Here is a 21,563-nt window from a genome sequence, read left to right as displayed (position 1 = left end):
TTTTTTAAAACAAAGAGTGTAATTGAATTGTTTGTAACTCAAAGGCTAAATGCTTGAGGGGATGGATACCCCATTCTCCACAATGTGTTTATTTCACATTGCATGCCTGTACCAAAATATCTCATGTACCCCACAAATATTTCCTACAATGAACTCACAAAAAAATAAAAGGAGCAAATTACAGGTTTTTATGCATACATGGCCCAGTTGTGTATATACAAGGCTATTCAGATATATGCTCATATTTGTATAGATCATTTCTGAAAGGATACTCAACATGATTAATGGTGGCTACCTACGGAGAGTAGAAATAAGGGCTAAGGCAAATAACTAAACTTTGTCTGAAGCTTTGTTTTAAAAATAGTTTAGCATTTAAATAATATTTTTCTTTGTAACAAAGTTATAGGCACAGAGAGTATTAGTGAATAATACCTTTTTAAAAGGCCAAAGTAGTCAACTCTTTCCTGTGGCTATTGGTCAAGAATGATCTTATATGATTATTGTGAATTGTCCACATCCTATAACCATGGCTCTTCTGTACTCTAATGAAATGCTTTGAAAGGAAGCATAATGAAAGTAGCCTGAAGGAGGTAGAATTTAAATCAGATCCTGAGGCTGGGTAGGATGGAAAGGAGAAGGAAGGGCATTCTTGATATAGACACAGCCTGTAAAGGAGCAGGGAGCAGGTGCATAGAGATGTGGCTGGTACAGAGTGAGGGCTCTGAAGCCAAGCAGGGAGTGCTTGGTAACAGAGGTAACAGAGACATAGGACTCTAGAAGAAGTGAGGGACCAAATCCTTATGGGCTTGACTGGCAGGACACCAGGAGTCTTAGACACTTCACTGCCATGGTTCTCCTCAGGGACACCAAACACTGCTTGAGCATTCATCATATGGCAGGCATTCATCTTATTCAAAGATGGATAAGAAATGGTCATTGCGTTCAAGGAACCAGATGAGACATGTGAAGGGGCAGTGTCATGGGCAGGAGGAACATGAGACTTAGGTCCATTAAAACTGGCTCCATCACTTACTGGTGTAAATGTTATAATCCCTTGGATCCCCCAGGTTCTTATCCTATAAAAAATCAGGATAAAAGCTACCTTGCCAGGAGGATAAAATGATTAGGATAGTAAGCCTGGTACCAATAAGCCATTAACAAATATGTTAGTCCCCTTTGTATCATATCTGCCCCGTTCCTAACCCCAAACCAATAGGAAGATAAAATGTGCTTCTTGTTTACCCTTTCTCCACAAAGGTGGTGCCAAAGAAAAGGATTTGTACTGTGCCTGTGTGGGCCAGGGGAGCAGGACCATCACCAAAATACATCAGATGGAAGAAGGGAGGGAAAGGAGACAAGGCTGGAGAGTGAGGAGCTGGTCCTCGAAGGCCTTTTAAGCAGTGCTGCAGAATTTCATGCAAGGGGAGCCATCCAAGGTTCCAGCGTATAAAGCAGGAGGTGGCACCATCAGATCTACATGGCAGGAAGATCACTTAAGTAGCAGAAGGAAGGACGAACTGGAAGGGCAGAAATCAGAGCAGGAAACCAGTCTTCAAGTCACTCCCAGCCTCATCTTAATCTCCCAATTCCTACGGTACAAACTATTTCTTGAAGAAATTCAAGCACCTAATTATACACTGTCATATCTTGCTGTTCTATATGCGCATTCTTCTCCAGAACCACATCATTAAGACTACTGAGGACAGAAAGCAAACCAGACATTTCTTTCAAATTTCTCAAAGTGCTGAACATGGTGGCTAACTGCTTCTGAGTTGGAAGTGAACTGAGTTGAAAGTTATTGGGAGACGGATACTACCACTGTTTAAAGTGTAAACTGAGGAATTTAATTATTCATGCTTCCATGGTTCAGTATTCTCATGTTCCCTTCCTCCACCCTCCACAGTTTAGACAGAAACATGCCTTGACAGGGCCAGGGCTCGCTTTTTATCACAAAGCCCACTTCAGCGAACGCTAAGGCCAGGAGTGTGAGCTGAAACCTCATTTGGGCTGTACTTCTCAAGAGACACTAAAGTATCAGCTCATCCGAGTCACAGCACAGCCAGGGCTTGTCACCATGTTTGCTTTTTTTCTGATAAGAATAAATTCCAGGGTAGAAGGGAAGAAATCTCCAGTAGTTTCATGATTTTTCCCACTATTGCTCTCTTTTCATACTTGACTCCGTGGTGGGGAAAGCAGCCCATCAACACTTCAGCTGCCAGCATGGGCAACAGAGCAGCTAGGGGTGTTTCTACCAGCCCCTGGCATTTGCGGAGCCCTGGCTGTCTGTACATGGAAGCCCCCAGCCACTCCTGAGGCCCAGCAATGAACAGACAGTGGCGCAGGCCTGTGCACTTCTCCTTCCACCCTGACATCCTGTTCTACTAGGCACGTGAGCAGAACACAGAGCCCATATCTGAATGTTCACCTACCTTACTGTCCTCCCAAGCAAACAGCTGCCCTTTGACCCCACCCCCCCAGGCCTAGCAACATCTTCTCATGGGAGGAGGTCTACACAGCTGTAAGAAGTGTGCTCAGGGCCATTTGGTAAAAAAATTCCTGGGTCCTGGGTACCCAGCACATGGGGACAGTTTGGCTCCAGTGGGCATATCCCTTGGGCAAACAGGTCGCCTGCTCCACTGCTCTGTGGAGAGAGAACAGCTGGATAAAGGAACAGGGGCTTCTAGGTTGTGGGCATGGGAAGGGGGATCTGGTTGTCTGGGTCTAAAGGTGGAAATGAGATAAAGTTTCATGAATTCCTGAAAATACAGTCTCCTCAAGCTTTGGGCTAGCAAAGCTAAAAAAAAAAAAAAAAAGAAGAAGAAGAAGAAGAAGAAAAAGGAACGGAAGGGAAGGGATGGGAAGGGGAGGGGAGGAGAGAGTAGAGGAGGGAAGGGACTTAGGTCAAATCGGTAGACACTAATCAAATAGTAGTTGTTGACTTCCTCTTATAAATCCTAGGCCCTGTTGGTTAAAGTCTGAAGGCCACAGCCAGGGAGTGAATGAATTCTTCTAGAATGATTTCACTGCAGGGCCACAATCAACTCAGAATAAGGAACCCCTATCCCTGTGCAATGTCTTCCTCCTATTCATTCCCTTCATTTAAGGAGACACTATCTCCACAAGCATCTCATGAGCTATTTATCAGTTAGGAATACTTTCTGTAACATTTCCTGTGTGAATCACTGCAAAGATCGTATCTGGGACAGCCTTTGAGCTTTAGGATTTGTGTCTCTTAGCTGCTGGTTCTTTTCACTCCCTCCACTGCTGTCCCCCTGCCACCAACCAATCCTTAGTGTGCAGGCTTGTTGCCTCATGGTTTTAATCTGGCGGCCCAAGCACCAGGTATTACACCTGTATTCAAGGCAGGAAGCAAGGGAAGGGTGGAATATGAGAGCACCAGTGATATCTTTTTATCTTCCTTTAATCAGAAGTCTCGGGCTTTCCCAGAAGCTCCCTGACTTCAGCCCAAATGTGTCACTGGGCTACCTTTAGCTGCAAAGGAAGCCTCTACAGTGGACCCCATCATGGAACAGGGCAAAGGCAAAAGGGCCTGGTCATAGGTTATGTGTTGGCTACCCAATGTATCTCCCACAAAGTGGAAAAGCCCTAAAGGCTTTGAGAGACTGAGCCCACAGAGATGAGCATCTCATAGTTCGGAGCTCCTTGGAAAGAGGCTTGAACCACCAGGGGGTGCCTATTGTCCCATCTTAATGTCACCCAAGTCTCTAGATAGAAAGAGGAGCTTTATTGAAGGTAGTGGTTCATTAAGTCCTTTGTCTAAAAGTAGGCATAAAAAGGAAATGGGGCAGAGTAGGCAATAGTTTTTAATGTCTTACGAGAATAAAAACCAAAAGCACCCATTTGAAGAACTTCTGATTGGCAGCTCCGAAGGCAGTAGGAAACAAATCTTTAGAACTTTGTCACATCTGTGGTCTCCACTGTGTTTCCCAGTGATGGGAGGATCCCTGAACCTCTTTCAGAAGAAGCTGGGAAGCCCTAGGACCCTCCACTGCCTCCACTGTGGGGGCAAGTTCACGGAGGAAAGCAGGCAGAGGTGCTGTGAACACAGGCCAGGAGGAAGATTCCTGTCAGCTGTGACGGGGACCAGCCTGGGCCCCAGAAGTTGCTTGAAGGCATACTTTTTACCTTAGTCACTCAAAAGAGGTCCTGCAAGAGCTCAGTTACCAGAGAAATGTGGTCCTGAGGCCATCCAGAGAGTGATACCAGGACTGGTTCTGTGACGACTGAGCACCTAGAACAGGACCTGGAGGGAGGGGTGTGTCCCAGGACCTGGAGGGAGGGGTCGGCTTCAGGCAAGGTCAAGTGACCCCAGCAGTGAAGGCTGACACGCATTGAAGGCAGATCACCACTGACTATGCCCAATAGGGAACTGCGAGTTTTGAGCGTTTGGAGCTTATTATAACCAGCAACTCCTGCTCAAAACCCCTGCCACGTCAGGCTAACAGCACCTAAGTCTTCACTTCTCTGAGGTCACCAGGTCAGAAACACCCCCTGTTTAACTTCATCTTTGTATCAAAACAACCAGCTGTCTTCTTCTGGGATCATGTGATGTGCGGCCCTTCCCTGATGCAAAAGTCTCTTTGTGTTCTTTCCTGCACTAACACCACACACGTGCATTATGCTAGCTTCCAGGGCATTTTCTTCCACAGTCTCTCCCTCTGCGTTTGTCTCTGCAAGACAGCCAGATGCTTTCGATGTCTCTCTGGAATAGTCTTTCTTCTGTATACATCAGTGTGCTGCCAAGGCATTGTTCTGGGTTAATTCAAGTCAGGTGGCAAGTGGTCAAGTAGCACTGCAGCCTGACTCATGAGGAACACAGGCATTTTGACATAGAGTCCACATGTAACATACAAAGTCAACTATTTCATCCATATAAGAAAAATAAAATTTTCACATAGAAAGCTACATTTTAAGAATACTGGAGTCAACACTGAATTAAATGACTCTAAATTGTTGACGTTAAAATGGTTAAATTTATGTTATGTAAATTTTAACTCCTTAAGAAAAATACTGTCTTACCAAAGTATAGTTTCTAGCTTTATGAAGTACTTTTACTATCTATCAACTTTTCTTCTTCCACCCCTGTGGGCCAGAAATACAGAGACAGCCAGTTGTCTTTTCTCAGAGAAGAAAACCTTAGCCACATAGAAGGTATGACTTGCCAAACAGAGGACACTGAGCAACCAAGAACTCCAGTGTGTTGGCTCCTGGCCGATGCTCAGGCATTGGAAGTTCCAAATCAAGTCACTCAAGGCATGGTTCTTTCATTGACGCCACAGTCAGCAAAGGAAGCAAAGGCATCATCACATGAGATGGTTGCTGCCGTCTCTTCCTCTCCACGTTTGTTTGAATTGAGGAAGGAGTTTATGTCTCACAAGCAGTATGGCAGAAGGGTGGGTGTGCAGTTAAGATCCATTTTGCTGTCTGAGCCATTTCTCAAATGTTTTTTACTTTTTAATTTTCTAAGTGTATAATTCAGTATTTTGTAAGTACTGCACATTCAAAAGTTGTAACCACCACTACTAACTTCAGAACATTTTCATCAGCCCCAAATAAATCCTGTACCTATCAGCAGTCACTCCCCATCCCTCTTCCCCCAGCCCCTGGTGACTACCTTTCTACTTTCTGTCTCTATAGATACTCCTATTCTGGACATTTCATATAAATGGAATCCTATAATCAATCAGTGGCTTTTTGTGTCTGGCTTCTTTCACTTAGCACAATGTGTCAAGATTCATCCATGTTATAGCATGAGTCAGTACTTCATTCCTTTTTATGGTCATCTAAACCATTTATGAGCCCCCAGAGATTCTTCCTGTTGCTTCTTTCCTGTTAGCTTTGAGGATAAGAGGACAGAGGGGACCACAGTCAGTGCAACAGAAGACAGCCCTCATCCTGGTAGCGCCGAGAGAGAAACAGACTCCCCAGGAACGTCACTAACATCCCCAACAATCTTCTTCTGGTAAAAGATATGAAAGGACTAGTAGGTCAGAATCATTAGCAAACAGTCTTGATTACACAGGTCCGTGCACAGCATGCAATTCAGTACAGCCCCAGGCCATTTTCAAGGCAGCAACTCCTGCAAACTCTTCAGACAACCACGTAGCCAGACCCACCACTTACAACAAAGGTATGGTCTGGCATCATTCAGAAAGAATCATCAGCCTGACCCCCTCCTTCTACAAGCTTTCAGGAGCTCCCTCTTAGACTGCTGAGCCATAGCGCAGCAATTCTTCAGTGTTCTCTCCTCCTCTGAGTACAAGGTAGACAAGGAATGATCATGCCTATTTGCAGAAGAAGAAGTGGAGTCCCACTAAGGGCAAGTGACCAGTATTCATTTACGACAGGTGACAGAAGTGAAATGAGAGGTCCTATCACTGCTCTGCGTATACCAAGTAGATCTACAAGAAGGTCAGCTAACTAAACACTCCTTCCAGGGATAAAGTAAGAGAAAAATTATAGTCAATTCTCAATTGTCCAGATTTGAGGACATATATAAACCCAAGCTGTATTCTTCCTGCTACTGGACCATGTCTTCTTTTCCTGTAATTACATAGCATGTACCCAGAACACAACCTACATTAACAGCAAAACATCACAGGATGGTCAACTTGCAGCGTCCTCCCCACCCCCAAGTTCTCCAGCACAGACCAAAACCCACCACAAACAAAAGAAAGAGAGAAAAGTGGCACAGGTTCATTTTACATGAAGGTCCAAACAAAAATTGAGCCTTCTATTACATTCAGCTGGCCCAGGAGAAGGCTTGACAAGGAGCAGTGGCCCCTGCCCAGCCTTCCCCACAGTCTTCCCATCCAGCCACACTTCTTACCCGCCCTTCGAACTTGGCGGTGGCTCCTTCTTTGATGCAGAGGTTCCGAGGGGGCAAAATGAAAGCAGGGGCCTCTGTCAGGGGCATGGAGCCAACTCTTGAGGGATCCACGCTGAGGGAGGTTTTGGAAATGTGTGACGAGGCAACCAGCTTCACATCCCCCATGGTCTGCAAAAAGGAAGGAAGAGGACCAGGTCAGATCAGACAAAGCACAGCCCTGTCTTCCCTTCAGGCATCAGGTGTGTCCAGCCTGGAGGTGTGGCTTTTACGTGGAGCAGATCCCCAGTTAGGTCAGTGTCCACCCACAGTTCCTCTCTGAAGATGAGAGGCTCTGTCTTTTATACACAAAGTGCCAGGACAAGGCACAGCCCATCCCAGACAAACGCTCCGGTTCCCAGGGCAATGCCCTGCCTCCTCAAAACCCTGTGGGGAACTTCCCATCTTTTCACTGTCCCTTTCTTCTAGGAAAGGGGAAGCTGAGGACAAGAATGGAGAAACAGTTCTTGTAACAGGTATCGATAATCTGTATTTAATAGTCACTAACTCTTCAGGACCAACATCTACATTAAGCACTTCTGGTAGAAAGTAGAAACTGCTTTAGCCTGAACTGCAAGAGCTTGCAGGTTATAGAAAAATGGGATCCATACTCCAAGAGAGAAAGGCAGTTTTGGGTTAATACGGCAAGGACCTTGGGTGAGGTAAGGGGAGAGTCTTGGCTGAATGAAGGGAAGGAGGCAGGCAATCATCCCACCTCTGAGGAGCAGATTGTGAACAAGGTTCTGAGATCACAGGTCATCAGAGAAGCGGGGTGTTTTCAGATTATCCAGGCTAATGCCTCTGTTTATAACTGAAGCCCAGAGAGGGTAAGTCGCTTGCCCCAGGAGACAGAGCAAAATGATGGCATCACTGGCAAGAATACCTTAAGCCCTGACTCCTGGTCCCGGGCCTACTGGGGACTAGACAAGATGCGACTGGGGCTGGCAAGGGTAGCAGAATAAGGGGTTGACGTGAGAAGTAACAGATGACTACCCATTAGAGCGATGGTCAACTCTTTTGTGATATTTAATTATTCTCAATTTTAAATACATTTCTATTCTCAATTTTAAATACATTTCATCATAAAACTTGAAAATTATCAATATGTAAAAATAATAAGTTATCATTTATTGAGAATACATTCTGTTCCAGGCACCATATCAAGCACTTGATACATTATCTCATTTGTTTTAAACCTCAGAACAACCCCATGAAGTATGTATAGTCATCATTTTGCAAATAAAGAAGCTGAGCTCAGACAGGTGGAATAACTTGCCCATTACACAGTTATTCAGTGGCAGAAGTGGAAGTTAAACCCAGATTTATCAGGCTCCAGAGTTCTTTTAAAATGTGAAAATGTGAAACTAAAATAAAAGTTTTTTTAAGTGAAAAGATCCATAATTCTATTATATGGAATGGTGGTGCATTTCCCTCCAATTTTGTTTTTATCAATATAGAAAAACACATATCTTACATCGTTGAAAGCATACCATGTACATAGATGTTTTCTATTTTTTTCCCTACAACTTTTCTTAAAATAAGGGGGAAAGGTTGCTTTTAAGACATTCGATTTTCAAATATGCATCATATTGATGTATGACTTACATAACTATCTCCCTACTGCTGGCCATTTGGATAGTTTCTAAATATTTTATGATGCCTGGTGATGAGCCTATGTGTGCTGAAATCTATGCCTGAGTTCCTACAGATTTCCTTAGGAATGATTCCTAAAGTGGAATTATTATAAATACATATCTGAGTCCTTGATTGCAAGCAACAGAAGCTAACTCTGGCTCTTATAAACAGAGAAGAGATTTGTTGGAAAGATAGTGGAGTTTCAGGGGGAATTTCCAAAATCCATAAAAAAATCTGAAGAACCAGGCCGGGAAAACATTGCAGTTGAGAGCAGCTAGGTGGTCGGACTCCAGCCAAGGCCATTGGAAAATCATTGCCACCACCTGGAATACATCCTAAGTGTCCCTGTCCCAGGTTCCAAGTGCAGGTGGGGACAACTCCAGGCTGACCATCATTTCTTACCACAAAATCCCTGGTGACTGGCCCAGATGTGGGACACACATCTGCTGAACTGAAGAGAAGCCATATTCCTAGATTTGCTTTTCTGTTCATTTTCTTTGGCTGTCTGGTCATACACTTAAGTCCTATGCTGTGAGTCAGGTAAGCTGACACAAATGAACAACGCTTTCTGGGGCATGTAATTAGTTTGTTTAAATTTAATAATCTCTAACAAAAATAAAATGGGGATATCTCTTGTGAAGTTCAAGTGAAAGTAGCAAAGGGACTAGGCTGGTTTGTAATAGGGCATATCCCAAGCTTGATAAACCCAGCTTTCTCTTTCACTGATAAGATATTAGCTTTGCAAACAAAATTCCTTTCCAAATGATAAGACTCACAGGTTCCCTGCAGTAGGTGACAATAAAAGCAAACACTAGTGTAGCACTTACTAGATGTGGGGTACTCTTCCAAGTCCTTTATAAATAATAAATAGCTAATTTGCTCCTTACAACACTATGAGACAGCAAATCTTGGTATCCCCAATTTATGGATTAGACACCTGAGGCACAGTGAGATTGAGAAATTTGTCCAAGTTCATGCTTTTATTAGGGGGCAGAACAGGCAGTTGAACCCAAGCACCTGGTGCCAGAGCCACTATTCTTAACCACTGGGCCCTCTTGCCTCCTGTAAGCAGCCAAATAGGCTGGTGGGAAAGGAAAAGTCAAAGTTGAGATAACAAGGGGAAAAGCTGAGAGCCGCTACCATATATATACAAAATTAAAATATTCTGTAATACTATCAACAACATTAAAAGATGGGTGATAACCTGGAATAAAATGTTTGCACCAAACAAAAGTCTTCACATATCAGAAGAAAGCAGTCCAACAGATCAACAGGTGGATGATATGACCTGAACAGTGCACAGAAGATGTACCACTGAACACTGCTTGGCTCCAATGATAATCCAAGACTGCAAATTAAGAATAAGCTGTCACTTTTTAAAAATGAACCAAAACATTTCATTTAAATGACATTTAAGAAGAAACATAACCTATGCTGCTGGTGAGACCACGGAGAGATGGACATGCCCACACCCTCCGTGGGGAATAAAAACTGGTGTAGTCTTTCTGGAAAGCAATTTGGTAAAAAGACTCTTAAAAACACATCCATATCTTTTCCATTAATCCTACATTTAGAAATAAATTATTGGGAAAGAATCAGAGATACAGCCCAAAATTTATTTACAAGAACACTATTTGCATTATTTATGACAGAAGCTAGACCATATTTTTAAAAATCCAACAGTGAGAACTGGTCAAACACAGTGGAATACCAGATGGCTTTATGGATACACATTTACAGGGAAAATAATGATATGAATTTGATGATATAGAAATTTTAAATTAAAAAAATTATGGAAAATTTCAAACACGCAGAACAGTAGAATGAATGATAAAATGAGCACCCACAGTGCCTATCACCTAGATTTAACAATTAACATTTTGCCATATTTATAGCATTTGTAGCATATAGTGTATGTTTGTAGAACCATTTAAAAGCAGTCATACTATAATTTTAATGGCAAGCATCAAGATATATTCATTCACTCAATTAAAATATATTTATTAAATACCTACCATGTGCCAAGCTACAGACTTGGTATACAGCAGCAAACAATTACACGAGTGGGGCATGTGTGTTGTGTGTTTGTGTGGCGACCGTAGAAACACGGGACTAGGGAAGGAATGGGCCTCTGATATCCCACATAGCTACCCAGGACCACACCCCAGTAGGAACACTGCTCCCTGTGCCCTCCTCCTCTGCCACAGAGGTGAAGTGACAGATACACTGTGCAGCTAGGACCGGGTGGAGACTTGGGGTAGAGGTGGGGACAGATATCATGAGGATCAGACTTTTGTGACCCTGCCACAAACCCAGGGGCACGGCCACTTTAAAGCTGTGGGCTGGGCAAGGCGCTCCAACTCTCTTGGCTTCCATCTCTTTCTCTGTCAAATGGAACGATCATATCAGCCTCATAAAGTTGAAGGGAAGGCTTGAATGAGAATGTATATAACACCCATAATATAGCACAAAAGGCATTCAATAGCAGTGACTGTCAACATCATTATCATCCAGTTCCCAAAGGGACGCCCATCTCTCCACCCTGAATATAGATCTAGACCCTTTCACCAAGGACAGCAAGAAGCCCCAATTATCTTCAGACAAGGGTATCTGAGTGGGGTGATTGGAAAACAGCAGCAGGAAGCAGATAGCAGAATTCCCTGGGAAGGTGGGGAGGAGGGCCTGAGGCCCATGAGCAGCTTCCTGCAGCACCTTTGTGTCTGTACTAGCAACATCATTTAATGAGCAAGGTGTATGTGCTGACATCACGCTGGACACCCATCTCAATCAGAAAGAGCAGTTCTAATGATCACCCCTTCACAATGAAGACACGGAGGCTCAGAAAGCCAACTACTCTTGTCTAAGGTCACACAGCTCAAAAGTGAAAACCAAACCAAGGTCTGATTACAAAGTCAAAATCTGCTGGCTTCTTGGAGGCCCCAAATCTCAAATGAGGCATTTCTTGCCATCCCCAGTAACGAGAAATGCAATAGGCAGAGGCTTGGGAGTTGTACAGAGGAAGAGGAGCAGAGGACGTGCCTCCCCCTTCTACTGTCAGGCCTGGCTTTGAAGACACAAGACTCTTCTCTACCTTTGCTTTCAGGGGAGCTGGAAGCTAGGAGTGGTGAGATCCTCCTGGAAGGTAGGAGTGGCTCAGGACCCTCTGTGCAAGTCCTCTTGATCTAAACCCATGGAAATCTCCTGAAGGCCCCAGATGTTCTCATCAAAAGGCACCTGCTTGGTCTCAAGAGCACATTAGACAGGAGTCATCCAGCCCTAGGAGAGGTGTGGCTTCAGATTAGAAAAGGAACAGGCAAATCAATACAGCAAGGGAACATCTAGTCCCTTGCAAGGCGGTTTTGTGGGGGAGAGTTACTCAACTATTGTGTGGGCAGGACCAGAGCCCAGCCACACCAAACAGCTCTGCTCACCCTCAGCCCATCGCTCCACCCACTGCCATCCTCAGCATAAACAGATCCCTGCCACACAATTAATGGTTACTGACATATGTGGAATGCTCTGTCACAAAATAATAATAATAATAATAATAATAATAATAATAATAATAAAGTAAATTAGACCAAACCTTGTTCCTCTCTAATCCCTTGTCGAGCCTGTTGACTATATTCCAATCAAGAAAACCAGAGAGGTTGGGTGATTTCTGCAATAATTTCTCTAATGGCAGAGCAATGCTCAGTGGCTAGAATCAAACACACTCAGCTAGGGGGTCTTATTCAATACAAGCTAAACACAGATCAAACGGGAAATACAGAGAAGTAAGAAGAAAAAAACAGAGCAGTGGTTCAAGAGCAGGAAACTCCCCCTTACCCCTTTACCCCTCACCCCATGGTGCTTGGGCCAAAGCCCACCTCCAAATGAGGCTTTCACAACTAGCATAATATATTAAACATTTGAAGCAGCATTGAGTTAATTGGACTTTAATTTCATCAAAAGCACTTTAAATTGTCTCTTGAACCCAGAAAGGAACACTTTCAACTACAGCGAAAAGAGATTGCAACTAGGAGGCAAAAGACTCAGAAAATAAGTTTAAAAAAGCAGGGCTCAAGAAATACCACAGAACGAGTTTAGAGAAACCAGTTGTCCCCTTCCCTACCTAAAGGGTACACACTTTAAGTGATCATTGTCTTGAAGCACCTGGTCAGTTTGCCGGGCATCTTGGAAATACCATACCTTCCCTAGAGGGAGGGGCTCCCAAGCAGGCTCCGCAGTCTGCCGTGAACCCTACCTCCAACAACGGCACACATCAGAGGCAGCAAAACCACCCACGTGCAAGTGCCCCAGGCACTGACAGCTCCGCTCTCCCACCTTAATCCTCTCTGCAATGCACTCAAATCCTGACAAGTTCCTTAATCACTCCTAATTCCGGAGTGCGCTGCTCCTCAGCTGTGCCAGGCTGACTTGCTGTGACCTACCGGAGCAAAGCTGGGCAGGGCCACACACCAGTGAACGGGACCCACCTTACCGCGGCCTCTTCCCTGGCAGCTCTCACATGAGTCAGGATGCGAGGCAGTCACACTTCACCACCAACGTACTGCAGAGGTTCCTGTCCAAGGTCCAGCCACGAATGGAGAGCGAAGGAGTGCCAGGCGCCACAGAGCCCAGGGCCAGACCGAAAAAGTTAAGGGGCTTTTGTTCTGACTCTACTCGCAGATGTTGCAACTTGCCTTCCGCTGAGCAGCCAACTTCACCCGGTCCGGGAGATCTGTTGTTCTAATCCGCCCAGCTGGGGTGACCTTTGAAACCTCTGGCTGCCACTGCAGAGGCTCTCAATGGAGTCCTGGGGGAGCCAGGGGTGGAAGCTCACAGGTTTTTATTTTTACTTGTTCAGAGCTGCAGATTCTAATCTGAGTGTGGAGCAAAGGGAGGACCCTGTCAAGCGGAGAGCTGAGCCCTCGGAGGGGCTGGGCACTCTCCCAATTCCACATCTGGCCTGGAACGCCACTCCAACCCCTTGGCACATCTGGCCTGGGATTACCACCCAGGGCTCGTAAGATATTTCCTCCTGAGACCCAGCTCTTTCTTCCCTAAGCCGAAGAAGCCTTGTTTATGATCCCTAGAGCAGGATGCAAGCCCAGCAAGCAGACGGATGGAGAACTCCTGTGCTGCATTTCTCATAAGGAATTGCGCTGATGAGAGCCAGGCTCCACAGACTGTGTTCATGTTGAGCACGACTTTGCCTCGTTGGTCCAGAGCCCTGGAGAGCTTCAGGAATGATCCTTGGAGCACTCCTCTAAGATGAGGCAGCAAGGTGATGCCCTGTCCAGACCTTTTCGTCCAGCGAGAGAAGGTATTTTCATAGTTCCAAAGGAACATCCTATGCAACTCACACCTTGGGGCAGACTGCGGACATCCGAATCGGCAATGACATGAATTTAAGCTTTTCCCTTGAATCCTATCTGATTCTTGAAGAGTTGGTATTCTTCTAACACCTAGGAGACCCCCTACCTGCTTTCTCAGTAGTTCTCAAGCATTTTTGTCTCAGGGTGGGCCCCTTTATGCTTCTAAAAATTATTGAGGACCCCAAGGACCTTTTGTTTGTGAGTTATTGCTGTCAATACCGTATTGGAAATTAAAACTGGGAAATATTAATTCATTTTAAAACATCAATAAGCCCATTATAGGCTAACATAAATAACATTTTAAGAGAAAAATATATTTTCTAAGACGAAAAAGAATTTAATGAGAAGAGTTGCTCCTTTTTGGAAATTTCTTTAATGTCTGGCTTAGTAGAAAACAGCTAGATTTTCATATCTGCTTTTGCATCCAATCTATTGTGACATCATAGCTACTTAAACACTGTACACCTGAAAGAGAATGAGAGTGAAATAAAGCAAACGATGTTTTCTTAGAAAAACAACTTGGATGTCAAGGGCCCCTGGAAGAGTCTCAGGAACCCCCAGGGCACATTCTGAGAACCACCACATTAGCCTATCTCCCTACTCTCTCTGTTACCATCTACTCTCATTTCCATCCTTCTTAAAATACACAAGGAGAAAGGGAAAAGTGGTCTTCTTTATTTTTTAACTTTTACTTTATTTCCCTTTTAAAAAATAAGTTTTATTCTAGAATAAAGGAGTACATGTGCAGGCTTATTACAAAGGTAGATTACATGATACTGAGGTTTGGGGTATGATTAAATCCATCACCCAGGTAGGAAGCATAGTACCCAACAGATAGTTTTTCAGCACTTGCTCCCCTCCCTTTTTCCTTCCTCTAGTAATCCCTAGAGTGTCTATCGTTCTATTGTTATGTTCACGTGTACCTCATGTTTAGCTTCCACTTATAAGTGAGAACATGTGGTATTTGTTTTTCTGTTTCTGTGTTAGTTAGCTTAGGATAATGGCCTCCAGTTGCATCCATGTTGCTGCAAAGGACATGATTTCATTCTTTTTTATGGCTGCATAGTATTCTATGGTGTATATGTTCCACATTTTCTTTATCCATTCCACCACTGATTCCTAGTTTGATTCCATGTCTTTGCAATTGGGAATAGCACTGTCAAGAACATACAGATGCATGTGTCCTTATGACAGAATGATTTATTTTTCTTTGAATATATACCCAATAATGCGACTGCTGGGTCGAGTGGTAGTTCAACTTCTAGTTCTTTGAGGAATCTCCAAACTGCCCCAGTGACTGGACTAATTTACATTCCCACCAACAGTGTATAAGTATCTTTTTTTTTTTCCTCCACAGCCTTGCCAACATCTGTTATTTTGGATTTTAAACAAAAGCCATTCTGACTGATGTGAGATGGTATCTCATGATGGTTTTGATTTGCATTTCTCTGATGATTAGTGATGTGGCACATTTTTTCATATGTTTGTTGGCTGCTTGCATGTATTATTTTAAGATCTGTTTGAATCATTTGCCCAGTGGAAAAGTGTGTTTAAATGAGTAGCGGTGTGTGGTTTAAGGGACAGGTGAGCAAGAGAGTGAATCAAGATGTAATTTGATTCCATCTTTTCTTCCAAAGAGAATGAATGAACACTTGTGGACCAGGGCGATTTGAAGCCTGAGACCGATACTGATAAATAGAATGCCTTTAAGTCAGTTAAGTCCCTGGTCAAGAATACAACCCAGACTCTGGGAAACCTTGCACATGGAGATATTAGAATATTTTTGGCTTATAAAGGGAGGAATGAATCCAAAAAACAATGCTGTTGACTACTGAGGAATAGATGTGAATGCAGATCTAAGTCTTCTTAGATAGGTCTTTGGTAGTAGATAACAGCACTGGAAAGTCATTTTGAATTGGACAGAACCAAGAATAATGATTTAGGCAAAAATATGGAAAGTGTGTCTATCAAGCCTACCGGTTAAACTAAGCAAATACGAACAGCTAATATGTTGGATGTTAAATATAACTCTGAAAGATCAGCAAATGGACTGCAGCTTGAGAAGAAGTTTCAATGAAAAACAATTTTTAGACCCGGCACAGTTGCTCACTCCTTTAATCCCAACACTTTGGGAGGCCATGGTGGGAGGGTAACATGAGGCCAGGCGTTCAAAACCAGCTGGGCAACATAGCAAGACCTCATCTCAACAAAAAGCTTAAGAAAACTAGCCAAGCATGGTGGCGTACATGTCGCAACTACTGGAAAGGCTGAGGCGGGAGTATCACTAGATCCTAGGAGTTCACGGCTGCAGTGAGCTGTGACAGCACCCCTGCACTCCAGCCTCGGTGACAGAGTGAGAACCCATCTCTTAAAAAAAGAAAACAATTTTTAAATTCCTATACTTGAGTTCAAAAACAAAAACAAATCAGTGTTTACAATCAGTATGAAACTAAACACAGACTTCTGTCACCTGGGATTAGGCCAAGTCCCATGTTAGAAGCCCATCAGATCCCTTTTTTTCTCTGCCCTACACGTCACAGTTGGCAGTCTGTAGTCATGTGGACATTTGATTAATATCTGTTTCCCCAACTGGAACATAAGCTACACCAGGTCACAAGTCCTGTGTGTTTCACTCGCTACTGTATCCCCAATGCCTGGAATACTGATGAACACACAGGAAGTTTTCAATAAATACTGTCGAATGCATGAATGAATAGAAATTTGGGTTAAAAAACATAGTCATTTTCAAACGATGACACCACTTAATTTTGTTGTATAGGGAATCTTGAGAATATTAGAGTGTGTAAGGAAAAGGGCAGGTGAACAGGTTATGCAATAACAAATCTGCCCCTTGGGGCCTATATGTATTTGGTGCTAGGCACACAGCTGCCAGTCCTACCTCTAAACCTGGCATGTAACTTGTGCATCCTTTCTACTCTTTGTTTCTCAGTCTTCCCGGCTATAACATGGGCACACTCATAGCCTGCCCGGGTACAATCTCAGGGTTTCCTGCTGGCATCCTTGAGTGATTTGGATCCAGGTCCCTGGGTTCCCACATGAAAGCACGCAAAGCCAGCCCACTCTTGTCCCAACAGCTGAGTTCTTCCCTGAGCCACATGCAGCCTCTCCCTCCCCATGGCTTCCTGGGCCTTTCCTCTTGGAAAACACATTAAAGGAAGGGCTGGGCTTCTGCAGGCAGACAAGCTGCCCACATCAGCGGGGCCACATCAGCAGAGCAGCAGACCACGGGTGGGAGGAGCATGTCTGCTCAGCAACACAATCCTGGTGCCCACATCTTTGGCAGAAAGTTATTTTTAAATTTTCCTAAGAGGGGACAACAACAACAACAACACCACACACAGGCACATGCACACAGATAGAATCAAATCAACACCCCTAACCTCACACACAGGGTGAAGGAGCAAGGCCTGGTCTCCTGGAGTTGTTCTCTTCCTGCCGGAATTCTTGCTTTATTTGGGATTTGATGGGAACAGACTGAGAGAAGTTTTGTGCGATACAAGTCATATGCAAACGAAATTAAAGCCAGAACCAGAGCCCTGCTTATAACTAAATTAGCAAAACGCACACTCCAGCTAGAATCCTAAAGTTCACTCACTTCATTCTTAGGCATCACCCCCTCAGGATTCAGTGTGGGGTATCAAGTTTACTTGTTGAACTCCTACCACCACTGTCTCCTTCTCAAATACCACGCAACCCCCCCCCCCACTCCATTCTGCCAAGCAGAACTGTGCCTTGGGTTTTAAACCCTAAGAGACGAGGTGTGAGTACTCAGGTAGGGGCAGCCTCACCACCACTAGCCCACCGAAGCCCAGGAAATCGACTCAGGGAACAAGAACAGAGCTCGTGGCTTCCAATCCCTAGGAGGGTGGTTTGAGGCAATTGACAATCTCTCAAAATCTTAGTTTATTCATCTGTAAAATGGGGCTACTGCTAATACCCTCCTACCTGCAAGATTGTTATAAGGGTCAGCAACGTGCATAAAAAGCGGCCTCAGGCTAGTCTCTCACACAGAATAGGAACTGAATCTCTGATGGCTGCTACTGTTAATGTTATTATTGCTTTTATGATTTTAAGGTTTCTGTCAGAGGCTCAGAGAATAAAGGCAACCTTGTTCAAAGTAGGGGGCACAGGAGAAATCCGGATGGCACTGGAGGGTGAGATAGCACAGAAGAATCAGCGACTCTCATGCTTATTATGGTGCTGCCACCCAAACCAGCTGTGTGATCTCAGGAAGACTACCTTCCTTCTCTGGTCCTCTCTACATGGCCTGAAGGGTCTCTTTGGGCATTTTCTGTCCTAGTGTACCTTTCTCTAAGACTGCCACCAGCTCTCCACAAGACGTGGGCAGGTATGAAAGGTTCCAGCAGGGGGAGCCAAGCCCAGGCAGGGACGAGCTGCTGCAGGACCCCAGGAGAGGAGGCAAAGCTTATCTAACAGAAAAGACTTCTGGCCAGGCGCGGTGGCTCATGCCTGTAATCCCAGCACTTTGGGAGGTCGAGGCGGGTGGATCATGAGGTCAGGAGATCGAGACCACAGTGAAACCCCGTCTTGACTAAAAATACAAAAAATTAGCCGGACGTGGTGGCGGGCGCCTGTAGTCCCAGCTACTCGGCTTGAGGCAGGAGCATGGCGTGAACCCAGGAGGCGGAGCTTGCAGTGAGCCAAGATCACGCCATTGCACTCCAGCCTAGGCGACAGAGAGAGACTCAGTTTCAAACAAACAAACAAACAAACAAACAAAGAAAAGCCTTCTGTTGGGGCTCCCTGCGCGCAGGGCCGCCCGCCAGGTAGGTAAATCAGGCAGGCACACCTGGTCCTCGAGGCACACCTGTGAGACAGCGGCACAGTCTAGGAAGACTCTGAGGTCTGGGTCAGTCCTGGACCCACACCTGTGCAGTGATTCTAGCTTGTCTGCTTCTGGCCAGCTCCCAGGTGGAGCCCTCTGATTGGATGAGGTCTGTCCAGAGAAGAGCTGGGGCTGGAAGAACTAAGGGGAAATCCCAGGGGGGAAAGAAAAAGAGAGAACCAATAATAGTTGCCATGTACTTAGCACTTACTGTCAGGCATTGGACTAAGTACTTAAGGTGACTTAGAACTCATTTAATCCCTTAGCAGAATGGCAAATATTAACAGCAAAATTAATGGGGCAGAATGTTGGGGAGTATCATTGCTCATAAGGTAAATGGAATATACTCCCTGTCTTTCAATCTCTTCATTCTTCCTTTCACTCCCACTCCCTCAATTCTGCCAGCATTTGGTAATTTGAGTTATTTTGAAACAGAAATCTTGCAGGGGGCAGGGAAGGAAGCTGGGGAGAGGGCCAGCAGGTGGGTTTGGGCAACCCATGGCAGTGGGGTGTGCTATTGGTGCTCTAGGGTCACAGGATTGAGAGGAGACCCAGAAAGGAGAGGGAGTGAAAATGGTCACCTCTCTGTGGCAGGAGTCGGCCCTGCCCTCCCCTCCTCTCCAACACTGGTCTGTGAGATGCCTAGGAAAGTCCATTTGGGAAAAGAAGGTGCAGGAAGGAAATGCACCTCATGATTCTGCAGCTCACACGCTTCCCTGGAGCAGGCTGTGAGCAGGTTCTCTATCTGCAGACTAGAGATCCCATTCCTTCGGTCTAGAATGGCCTGAAATACACAAGGCCTCCCTGCTTTCTGCAGGGAGCTGGTTCTGTGGGGATGATCTTAAGGGACAAGCCCGGAAGATACTTTGCTAGGAAGACCCTTAGATTCTGAGGGCATGGGCACAAGTGAACTGGGAGAGAAGCTGCCCAGGCCTGCCTTCTAAATGTGGTCCCTGCTCCTCTCTATGCAGTTTAGGGGAGGCACCAGGTCCCATGGCCTGTTTCCCTTGGGAAAACTTTAGCTCTGTGACTCAACTAACACCTGGCTGACTGGAGGAGAGGGAAGAAGGAAGGTGCTTCTGTGCGTGTCCTCCTGTCCATGTGAGAGCTTAAGCCATTCAGCTGGAACAGGTCTTCCAAGGGAAGAGGGAGCAGGAAGTACTGCTGATAGGACGGGCTGCACCGACGTGGTAGCCAGTAGGAGCCCAGACTCTCATCACGTGAAGACTGTCACCAGCCCCAGTGTCCACAGCTCCTGCTGGAACCCCTGGGGCCAAAGGCAGTTGCCATCACTCGTCTGGCTCTGGTGCATCCATGGTTGACTCAAGCTTCCGTTACTGAAAGGCCTGGGGATACTTCTATTCCAAATCCTTCCGCATGTGACACAGCAAAGGAAAATGAGACATGAGCCAACCTGGTTTATCAACTCCTTTGGGACCTGGGATTTGAGAAGCAGGTTTGCCGTTTTCTAATTACATCCATCAACACAATCTGCCTCCTCTGGCTGAAGCCCAAAGCCTGGCAAACAGTGTTAAGGATTTCTAGTTTTACTTCCACCCTTGATTAGCACCGAGAGGAGAGGGCAGGTGCACAGGGAGGGAAGTGAGGAGGGAGCCGAGACTGGGTTTCTCCAATATGCCAGAGGAAGGAAGGTGCTAAATCTAGGTGGAGATTTTTCCCATAAAAATCTAGGGTTTTTTCCTATACAATTCTCAGACTGGCTGCCTCAACTATATATAGAGAGGGCCAATTCCTAATCAGGGTCAAGTTCAGAACTGTATCATAAACACAGCTGGGGTAACCGCCAGTCCTAGGAGGGTAGTAACAACAGATTTACAACCTAAGAGTAAGCACAGTGGTGACTGCAAGACAGAGGACTTGGGCGGAGCCATCACGTCACAGGCTTTGTTGTTACACACACCTAGACTTGAACCCTGCCACTGCCACACAGTGGCTGGATGACCTTGGGTGATTTACTTAACTTCTCTAAACCTCAATTTCGCCATCTGTACATCTGCAGGGTAGTATGATTAGCAGCAGCTTTAAGCATCTATCAGAAAGTAGATACTCAAAATACTCAATTCACTGTAACTGTAATAGGTAATTTTAACCATGTCTGGCACGTAGCAAGCACTCAACAAGTGGTAACAATTTGATAACAGTCAGTTATGATGAAGACTCAGGTATCACATTTCACTTAAATGTTTTAGTTCATTTAAATATTGTTACGAACATTGCCCTATATATCACAAGGAATAGATTATTAATTCCTGCTTTTAAATTGCCTTTTTAAATCAGTTACTTATAATTGGTTGGACAATATGCATTGCTCTCATCTTCTCAGATTCTAGGTTACTGTTAGCACACTAAAATATGGCTGGATTGCAGAATGTCAGGGATGAAAGGGAACCTAAATCATGTAGTCCGCTCCCTTACTTTACGGATGAGGAAATTAGGGCCCAGAGTAGACCAATGTATCTTCAAAGACTGAGTTGAGATCTCTGAAGCTGGTAAAGCACAGAGAACAGGCCATGGTAATCCAAGCAGGTGAGCCCTCCAGTATAGAGCTGATCTAGGGAGCTGGTGGTGCTTGTATATAGGGGTAAGGAAACTCATCTGGTAAAGGGATGGGTCAAGAGAAATGTTGAGAAATATAGTAATTACATTGATTGAGACTAGCTAGTGGAGGGCCTAGAGGATAGTGATGCTTAGCTAATGTTACTAAAAGGGTTTTTACTTAAAATGAACATTTAGCTACTTATTTAACAACTTATAAAATACTTTCCTAATCAATATCCCATTTCAACTTCACAAC

General features: G+C 44.8%; 1 protein-coding gene across 1 annotated transcript in view; it reads right to left on the bottom strand.

Annotated features, from left to right (window-relative positions):
* Window positions 1–21,563, bottom strand: part of MYLK (myosin light chain kinase) — a 226,897-nt gene that overhangs the window by 180,749 nt on the left and 24,585 nt on the right. Inside the window, exon 2 of the mRNA XM_011971548.1 lies at window positions 6,851–7,018. Coding sequence (XP_011826938.1) covers window positions 6,851–7,018 — 168 coding nt within the window. The remainder of the gene's footprint in view (window positions 1–6,850; window positions 7,019–21,563) is intronic.

Source organism: Mandrillus leucophaeus, unplaced genomic scaffold (genome assembly GCF_000951045.1).
Source record: "Mandrillus leucophaeus isolate KB7577 unplaced genomic scaffold, Mleu.le_1.0 Scaffold123, whole genome shotgun sequence".
Classification (NCBI taxonomy): domain Eukaryota; kingdom Metazoa; phylum Chordata; class Mammalia; order Primates; family Cercopithecidae; genus Mandrillus; species Mandrillus leucophaeus.
This window is presented reverse-complemented; position numbering and strand designations above follow the sequence as displayed.